General features: G+C 38.5%; 1 protein-coding gene across 1 annotated transcript; it reads right to left on the reverse strand.

The window, feature by feature from the left end:
- Positions 1-9938: 9938 nt before the first annotated feature.
- On the reverse strand, positions 9939-10436 carry LOC308263821 (reticulocalbin-1-like; the record flags this gene model as incomplete). Its single annotated transcript, XM_080696889.1, has 1 exon — positions 9939-10436. The coding sequence occupies one exon, from the start codon at positions 10434-10436 to the stop codon at positions 9939-9941; it is 498 nt and encodes a 165-aa protein (XP_080553015.1).
- Positions 10437-10699: the final 263 nt, after the last annotated feature.

The following is a 10699-nucleotide window of genomic DNA, read 5'->3' on the forward strand; positions in this document are numbered from 1 at the left end:
ACCCTGTTCCAAAATAAAGAATAAAAAAACAGGGCTGGGAGTGTAGCTCAGAGGTAGAATGCCACTGAGTTGCACTCCCAGTATCGAAAAAACAAACAAACCAAAAAAAAAAACAAAAAAACCTGAATGGCATCTTCCTTGTAGATGCCTCATCAGGAAAAGTCTGGGTCTCTGATTGACAGACACCACATCTCTGCAATTATTTGGTAGAATCTCATAAACTCCATGAGTCCACAGATCATCTCCACTATAGTGATTGCCGTGTATAAAGAATTTAACAAAGCCTAACAAATATAATATAGATGTGAAATTAATAAATAAATGTTTGGTCCAACGAATATGGAACACACTGTGGTGTCTGTCTAGACACTGTAACTTCCTTTAAGTGAATCAAAATTAATCCACCAATTTTTTTTTTTTTTTTTTTTTTTTTTTTTGGTGGTACTGGGGTTCCTGGAAGCCCTCCTGGTAGGAAGTTCCTGGTAGGAACCTCCTCCTGGTAGGAAGTTCCTGGTAGGCCTCCGGCCTACCTTCCCAGGTACCTATTTTATATTTTTTTATTTGGAAACAGGGTCTCCTAAGCCAGTGCGGCTGGCTTCAAACCTGCGTGATCCTCCTGTCTCCGCCTCCCAAGTGCGGGGATTACAAGCGTACGCCACCACGCCCAGCTCACCAGTTTTTAAGCATCACGACTAATTTCTAAAATGAGATGTGTGAATTTGGCAACAAGAAGAGACTTTTTGGAAGAACTGGCATAAAGATCTCAGAACTTAAAGAAATTAAGTGAGGCAAAAGAAAGGCAAAAGTGAGAAAAAAACAAAGATTATTAGAGAAGGAAGATGAAAAGGAAATAAAGTACTGTTTTATTTTAATAGCCATGCTTGTAAATATTTGCATGTGTAATAGTATTTGTTAATCCCTTTAAAGTTTCTGGAAAACAGACTGCCTTGCCTACCAAAACATCAGACAGGATATAGCTCCTATTGTGCACTCTGCCTGGCAGGTCTGAGGCGAGGCCCGGGTTCTCCCTCTGGGCACTGAGCTCAGGATGGAAATCAGAGCCCCTCCACCCACGTGAGTTCATTTACTACTCGGTTCTAAATCCATTTTACTTTGGCAGTAAAAAGCAAGAGTTTCCTTTTTTATGGAACTTTTGAGAATCAAGGCACTTTCTTCTCATGTTCTATGTCGTGCAAAAGTGCACTAAAAAGATTAAATCGAAAAACCAAATTGTGTGGGCGTCCTCAGCGTGATGTGTTTTCTAGGTCTGATCTGAATTAAAAGGACTCCAGACTTGGAGCAAACGCACAACTACAAGTGCTACTCATACTAATACAGTTTTAATGGGAGACCCAAGAGATTACAATCATTAACACTTAAAATATGCAATTTGGGAAGCTTGGAGTGTAGCAAAGTGATGGAGGGCTTGCCGGGCATGTGCGAAGCCCTGGGTCCCCTCCCCAGCACATAAAAAATAATAAAATAAGACAAAACTTAAATGTATAATTTTATTTTCCAGACAGAAGCATACTTTTATAACATCTCTTATTTGTACATGCATTGAAATTGAGCTGGTTTTGCTATTATGACACCAAATCGATGTTGAAACCATATTTTTCTTAATAGTACATTTAAAGATTTCTAAAATGATTGTTAACAGGAATTCAACATCTTTGTTATGCAAATGTGTCTATCTTGTCATTGGCATTCACTAATGCCATGAAGTAATAATAATTTTAAAAGTATTTTATTCCTCAAAGATTTGTTTAAATGTATATGCTTTTTTAATCTGTATGCCACATGGCAAAGCAGGTAATTATTTCCAAAAATGTCATTTCACTACCTAAGAGGAAAAGTCCCCAAAAAAGAAAAAAAAAAAAGACAAGTAGTGTATAACCATTTCTTAACACAGATATATATGTAGGAGGAGCACAGGAGGGGATGATGCTCCCGAAGAGAAATGTAGAAAAAAAAGTAGAACAAAACAAAAGCAAAAATAAAAACTCTCTGAAACAAGTGAAGAGATCTTCTTTTAGTGATAGTCCATGAATATACAGATGTGCTTGTTTCCACATTTTTAAAAAATATAAAGACAGGAGACTTTTATAGCTTTTTTATATACTTGTTCTATATAACTAAGGATATATCATGGAACATTTATATTAGCAAAAGAATCTGCATGGTGGTTTTTAAGTGTTCATAGGATTCTATTTAATAATATGTATTTCTTTATTTACTTATGTAGCTCATTCTTGATATATCTTTTTTCTGTTTTCCTCTGCTTGTTATTACAAACAATATTATAAAGAAATCAGTGCAAATGTCTATTTGTACATTCAATTTTAAATACAGAATAAATTCCAAAAAGTGAAATTAAGGTGGCAAAGAGCATGAGTCTTTCATATTTTGAAATAAATCAGTAATGGCTCTCCAAAACACTCGCACTAAATTAAGCTTTTATCAAGAACCTGGTCCCGTGCAAATAGTCAATATCAGTTTTTCTACAATTGTTTTACCCTTATGCTATATTTTCAAAAAGTCATAATTAAGGGGCCAGGCATAGTGGCACATGCTTTTAATTTCAGCATTTGGGAGGCTGAGACAGGAGGATTGTGGTTCACGGACAGCCTCAGCTACTTACTGAGGCCCTCTGCAACTCAGTGAGACCCTGTTTCAAAAGAAAGAATAAGAAATAGGGCAGGGGGTGTAGCTCAGAGGTAGAATGCCCCTGGGTTCCATCCCCAGTACCACAAAATGTCATAATCATTTTAATTTTACTTAGTTCACAGAGACTTTAAACATATTTTAATCTCCTTCATTGTAATTGTGTTTGTATTAGCCATTCTGTTCTTTGTTGAGTCTTACTATTTGATGTGATTGTATGTATTAAGACAATTAGTCCTTCATGTGTTTACAGTGTTGGAAATTTACCCCCCCCCCTTACTATTGTATTTGGGCTTTGTTTTACGATGCTTTTGTCATAAGATCTCATGTGTATAGTCTAATTGTTAGCTTTTTTTCCATTACAAATTCTTGACTTTCTTCACTTAAAGATAATAAAAATATTCTTCCATTGGTTCTTGTAGTGTGTCTTAAAATTCCTTAGGGCCACATTGATATTTTCACTAACTCCACTGAGTGTGAGTTCCATACAAAAATATACATGCATTTTAGTTGAGATTTTATGAGTTTTGAGTCTATATCAACAAAGTCACTACCATAACCAAGCCACAACCAAGATATAGCACATTATCACCACTCCCTAAAGAATTTTGTTTTTGCCTTTCTGTTTAAAGAGCTTCTTTTGTCTCTCTACCATGTGATGACTGGTCTGCTTTTTGTCACTGTTTAGTTTACATTTTCTCTAATTTTATGTGAGTTGAAGTACACACCATGTCTTCCTTTGTGTCTTATGTTTTTACATCAGCCACATGATTTTGAAATTTATCCAGGTTCTTATATGCATCCTTTTTATTGCTGCATGCTGTTTAATTGTATAAAAACTACATTTGTTCATCCATTACCTACTCATTTGATATTTGGATTGTTTCCACTTTTGAGCTATTTTGAGTAAAGCCACTACAAGCATGTATGTGCAACCCTTTTGGCAGGTGTACAGTTTCATTTGTCTAAGGTCAATACCTATGTGGGAAATGTACTGGCAATGGCAAGTTAATTTTTTTAATAAACCACTAAAAATTCTCCATACTAATTACTCTATTTTACACTTCCACTAACCATCTATGAGACTTTTACTAGTGTTTGGATCATTTCATTTTAAATATTTGACACATCTTGAATTTACTTTGATACAAATAAAAACCGAGTGGTAGAAATGTTAAATGATTCTACAAACTTAGCAAATTTTCTCAGTCTGTTAAGTGAAGACCTATGTTTTTTTCCTGAAATGGGACTTGTTTTATATATGAGATTATTTCTGCAGTTGATATTCTGTTTCTGCCTCTTCACATTCCATTACAATATTGTTTTAATGGTAGGTTTTAGTAGAGATGTTCTGCTTACAAAATAATAAAAGCCGAAGTCAATATAGAAACAAAGGAAAATCCAAGGTATTATATACTTGCCGAGATTATTTTCTGCATCATTTCACCCAGTGATATCACCAGGCACCCAATTCTTTCCATTTCTCTGTTTGGACATGCCCACAGTTGGCTATGCTCTGGCAGGAAGTAAGGTGGTTGCAGTCAGACAAACTGACAGCTTATTCCCTGAGGAAGGGAGTGGACAGGATATGTTTCCCCAATAGCTCAAGCCAGGCTCTCCTCCCAGGACTTGGGTCCCAATGGCCAACATTTTGGTTTTTTTCTCTTCACCAATTACGGTGGTGATGGCATTGGCAATACCGTTATTGGCTTAAAATAAGTATCTGCAGATAGAATGAATGTGAGAGAAAAAACAGCCCCTCTAATTTGTCATGTTTATAAAGAATTTTAACATTGAGGGAGAAGAGTTTCCACCTCATTATTCTTTCTTTCACTAATTTTTTAGCTATTCTGATGTATATATTGCTCTATACGCTTTAGAATCAGGTTGTCACAATGTTTTAAAGTCTAATTGTATTTTTTATGGAATACTATTGCAATGTATTATAATTTGGGAAAAGTTAACATTCTTAAAATACTGAGGTATCGTCTCCAAGAAGAACATCATTTATCATTCATTCTGGTTTTGTAATTGGTCTTTTGGTAGAATTTTAGCATTTTCTTCATATAGTCTGTTAAGTAATATTTTATTATTATAAGAAATATATTATTTTATTATATACTGTTATATTTTCTCTTTATCTCTCCTTATACTTATATATGTATATATGAGCTATGGCTTTTTAATAATTAATTTTGTAAGCAACCATGTTAATAAAATACTATATCTTATAGTTTTTTCATGTATTTCATTTAAAACTTCCAAATATATAGTCATATTACCTGAAAATAATTTTAATTATATTTTCACCTTTCTACTCTTTATGTCACTTTTCTTAAATGGAATTTAACAATCTATCAGAGCAGCATTAAATCTATTTATGATATTCTGGCATTTTACAGTTAAGCACACAACACCGTATTTGTCAAAAATACCTTTTTCCCACAGTAAGAAAATTTTGTCTTGGCTAATTACCATGAAGAAAGTTGAATTCTCTCAAGTTCCTCTTCTGCTGTTATTTTTTTAATGGGAAATTCTGAAGAAAATGAGCATATTTTTCAAATATGAACCATCCTTGCATTTCTGAGATGAGATGACTATACCATGTAACCCAAATGATATGCTGCTGCATTCTATTGAGGATTCATTTCTTTAACATTTGATTTATTGTACTTGTAGCACCAATTAGATATCTCTCACCTATAGTAACTTTGGAAATTTTTTTCAGTAACAGACTATTAAATTGAAGATCTGTGCAAAGCATTAAGATGAAGCACCAGATATCCTTCTATTCCAAATGAGGTTTTATACCAGATATAGAATTTACAATGAAAATGATACTGAACTGTCTACATAACTTTTAAAGCCCTACTCATGCTTTAATTTTTTAAATGTTCGTGTATTGTCCTTAATGAGAAAGTTTTGTAAAAAGAAACTGAGAGCGTCTCCAGGATTCTAAGAATCCCAATCCCATGGTGGGGAGAGAAACACACAGTGTCAGAGTTCTCATATCATACAAGATGAGAGAGGTTTTAAAAGACTACTTACGAAGCTTTATTTGGGTTCCCCCAATGAGCTTTGGCAACAGAATAGAATTTTCTGGGATACTAAAAGGGGTCAAATGTGGGTTAATCATGGGATCAGATATGAATCCCAGTAGAAATGTCAGCCTGGGGTGATTTTAAGTGCAATCCAACTCAGGAGCATTGCCTTCAGGGTAGAGAACATCAACTGGAAAATATGCAGGGTGTATCGCCAGGGGAAGTTCTTGGAACATGGACAGGCCTGACAAAGAAAAAACACCTCCATTGCCCAGGAAGATTAGAAAAGACGACCGACAGAGAACATTCGGAGGATCCATGAACCTGTCCCAGAGTAAAATGTTGGCTCTCAAGCATTGCACTGCCCCAAAATCATGAAGATAGTTGTCAAATACAAACATTCTTGCCTGACTCACTTCTTCCATCGTTCTTAACCCTTCCTCTAATCTGGTCTCATTACTTTGACAATGTCAGTGTTAAATTAAGAGATAGTAGGTAGAATAAAAAGTGAGTATAAAGGAGAAAAAGAGAATCAAGGCTACCATCATGCCCTGCCAGTTAGTCAACTCAAAGGCAATTCCAGCTAGAAGGGAAAGGATTTAGTTTAAGTCAAATTCAAAGATTTTTGTTGTTACACAAGACTGGATGTTTTACAAATCTTCAACTTAAAAGCAGTGGTCCAAAATTAATGGTGCTCATCTCACTTTATCATCTAGGGACAGAGAAAGGTTGATGTTTCTCCATCATGTTTAAAAGAATGGTGAGAGTCAAAATACATTTGCTCCCACCCCTGCAACTCTATTAGTTTTGTTTTATTTAACTGAGGCACAAAAACATAAAAATTTACATATTAATGATGTGCCATGTTGTCTTGGTCAATATTCTTACTGCTGTAATCAAGGACAGCTGGCCACACAACTTGGAGGAAGAAGAGTTTATTCTTTCACAGTTTTGGGATTTGGGGGTTCAGTCCATGTGAGGCTGTGATCTGTGGAGCTTGGGGCATGGCAAAAAGAAACAGAGAGAGGGAGAGAGCAAGGGGTCTGCTCTCATGTCATGGAGAAAGCAAACAAGAGAGTGAATAAGCAAGGACATTCAAAGACAAAAGACAAAAGGACAGTCCCAGCCAGGCGTGGTGGCATGCACTTGTAATCCCAGCACTTGGGAGGCAGAGACAGGAGGATCACCCAGGTTCAAAGCCAGCCAAACTGGCTTAAGAGACCATTTCCAAAAACAAAAATGTATAAAATATGTCTGGGAGCGTAGCCCGGAGGTAGAAGGGCTTTCAGGAACCCCAGTACTGAGGAGATAGAAAGGAAATAGGCAGATAGGGAAAAGGCCTTGGTAGAAAAAAGCTAATTTCCTGAGTTCCCTGAGGGGCAACAAATGCCTGAAATTCCAAAGGCTCAGGAGATAAGAAGGTCAAAGCTTCACAAGGCCATCCTGAGTTTCCTAATCAACAAACCCACCCAGCAAGTCTGGCATTCCTGAAAGGAGACCCTTCAAAGAACTTGCAAATATCCTATGCAAATTCTCCTTGGAATCTCAAAGTCACCCTAACCACAAACGGACTTGCAAGCGGTCAGGCATTGGCCAGTCAGATGGCAAAAGTGGAGACTTCCCGCTCAGGACCCCCTCCCCTTCTGGGGAGCTGTTCTCTCTCTCTCGCAGGTCGTGTTGGCCCTGAGAGAAGGCAGAGTGCATCTGAGGGCACGTGGCTCGGGCAACTCTCGAGTAGTGACCTGAAGGCCTCTGCTGGACATCATGGCTGACCAGGCCCCTAGGGGTGACCTGCACCTCTTTTCTGGCAGATCGCGTGGACTCTGGGAGAAAGTAGCTTGCAACTGATGGGCACTTGGCTCGGGCGACACTCGGGTAGTGATCCTGAAGGCAGCTACTGGACCCCAGAGTTCCGACCGCCCCTATGGGGTGTTCGGCCACTTTTCTCTATTCCCTTCTGGCAGATCGTGCGGACTCCGGAAGAAAGCAGCCTGTACCTGAAGGCAATTGGCTTGGGCTACTCTCGAGTATTGTCCTGAAGGCAGCTGCTGGACCCAGAGTTCCAGACCCTTTGGGGGTGTTCAGCCACCCTTGCCCCATTCCCTGCTGCTTCCAATAAACCTTTTACTCCCCTTCCTGAGGTCTGCGGGTGTCATTCTTCGCTCTCCGTAGTAGACAAGAACTCGCCGGGGTTTTCTCGCAAGAAACCAACCCCCCCACCCCCCGTTTCATTACCACCATAAAAAAAAAAAAAAGAACATTCCCTAAGGCCACACCACACCCACAGGGACCACCTTCTCTAGCCACACCCCACATGCCTAGGTTACCACCCAGTTAATCCATTACAATGAATTTTTTCACCAATGAGATTACAACTCTCATGACTTAATTACATCAGTGCTGAGCATTAATACATGAGCTCTTCAGGGGACATCCTATATCTAACCATAACACATGTGATGTTCAAATATATACATGTATATATTAAACATGTATATATTATTTAACATTTAAATCAGGTTAAATATTATATTAGATAGAGAATTTCTCCTAAAGAGCTCATTTATTAATAGTCAGGCTTGATATAGTTAAGCCATGCGAATTGGAATTCCAGCAGTTGATAATGAATTTATCTGGGTGGTTGCCTAGGTGGCCTTGGGCTTATATATAGTTTCTCCTCCCCTCACTTTACCTTGTTTATTTCTCTCTTAGTCAGCATTCTTAGTGATATAATTGAAGATACTGATCACATAACTTAGAGGAAGGAAGGCTGATTTGCTCATGATTTTCCTTGGAGCCTTTGGAGTTTATTCCTTGTGAGGGCAGGGACTGTGAATCTCAGGACATGGCAGTGGGAGGTGAAACAAGGGAGTAGGCAAGGCTTCAATGTTACATCTTGGAGGCTAGAAGCAAGAGAGATCAAGGGGAAGAGGAACCACATATAATCCCCAAGGCTGCAGCCCCAGGGACCCACCTACTGTAGCCGCACCCTACCAGAAGAGGCACCACCCACATAATTCCATTATAATGGATTCATGCACTGTTGAGATTACAGCTCTCATGACTTAACTATATCAGTTCTGACTATTAATAAATGATCTCTTTGGAGATATTCTAAATCTAACTACAACAAATATATCTATCCCTTCTGATGTGTATAATTTATTTTTTATGAAAACATACATATATACATATATTCATATTTTTTCTTCTTTTTTTTTTTTTTGGTAGAAAACCCTCAAGGGGAGCCTTTATTTCATTTGCCTCCTGCTTACAAGGTCGAATTTCAACCTGTAACAATTGGTTCTGCTGGTTTAGTCAATGGCTGGGAATATCCCTTTGTGATTCCATCATCGGGACAGGTCCAAGGGCTGTGGATTTAGCGGGTGAACCCCTCCGCATATGGCTTCCCTAGCACCCCACAGCCTGGTTCCAGTTCAAGATCACCAAGGAAATGAGCTGTGCTCCTTTTCACTAGTTCAGAGATCAGACCTACCTCATTTACATGTAGAGGATACTTTCTCAAGTATATTTAAAAAGTTAATCATTTTCCTATTGTTCTTTAAAAATTGGGCGCCCATCTTTTCCCTACCTCTAAAATTCCTTTCTTGTTCACATTATCTCTCTCGATTGCTTATTATAAAAAAAAAAAAAAGATGTGGGTTCATTGTGCACATTAGCAGGTCCATACAGAAAAACGCACAGAAGTTTTATATACCACTTACAGTAACAGCTTAGAGTATAAAGCCATGAAAGAAGAATATGAAACATTAGACTTGCTCAGAAAGAAGGCTGCCTAAGACAATACCAATTTAGTTACATCAGAATTTTCCCTTCTCCAGCTGTTTAGCAGTGGCAATGTTTTTAACAAGTCTGATAGTTAAATATAAAGTGGTCATTCCGTATATCCCCATCCCCACCCATCTTCTGAAAAAACGTGTTTTTCAGGTTTTATTCCCCTTTTGTTTAAATTTAAGAGTCACATTGTAGCCATGTGTCCCCAAAGAGAATGACAACTTGCCAAGACCTTATTGTGTTTTGACAGAAATCTTACTGGAAAAATAGTGATGATTATTTTCCAATAAATATTGAGTGAAAAATAATTTTAACCCCAATCTGAGGCATAAAGTTGCTTTTCTGGGGACATGACTACTGTAAATTAGACAACTGTAGCAACCACCCAAGAGAGTAAAGAAAACCTACGACAGTCTGCCATGGTACAATGAGAGTCTATCAGAGCTCATCGTGGTTTTTTGTGAGATCTTCCCCGTAATTGGTAGCTTGGCTTCCAACAAACATGTTCCAGTTTTCCAGTATTTCCTCTTTTGTTAGCTTCTCATCCTTATTTTTGTCAGACTCATACACCAGGTGCCTGGCCTCGGCCTGCGCGTGGTCATAATCCTGAGGAAGGATCCAGTGGCGAATCTCATCTTTGTCCAGCTTCCCATCCTTGTTCAGATCCCGGAAATCACTGAACTGCTCCCGTTCCGACAAAACCCAGTCTGGCTCAGGGCCGTTTTCCTCGTGGGAAAACATATCTGCAATATACTCGTCCTGGTCCACGAACCCATCCCCATCCTTGTCAATGTCCTCTAGGGTCTCCAAAACCACAATTTCCTTCATATGCTCAAATTCTTCAGGATGCAGAAAGGCAGTGAACTCCTCCCGAGTGGCTGTCAGGTCCCCATTGAGGTCTGCAGCCTTGAACCTTCTCTCGTCACGTGGCAGCATCTTTTTGAAGGTGTGATGATCAGAACTATCTTGGAACTCTGCAGGGTTTCCTAGGTAGTAGCCATAGGTGGCTTGCTTATATTCTTCCCAGGAAATTTTATCATCTTTGTCTCTATCATAATTCTTCTAGACTTTAGCAACATTATCATAGATGTATCTTTTTTGCACCCGTTTGATCCAAGTTTTCAGCTCCTCGGTGGTGACAAAGCCATCCCCATCACTGTCAATCCGATCAACAATCTTCCCCAGCCGGTCCTGGCTCT

The sequence above is a fragment of the Muscardinus avellanarius genome, assembly GCF_963383645.1.
Source record: "Muscardinus avellanarius genome assembly, chromosome: 5".
Lineage (NCBI taxonomy): Eukaryota > Metazoa > Chordata > Mammalia > Rodentia > Gliridae > Muscardinus > Muscardinus avellanarius.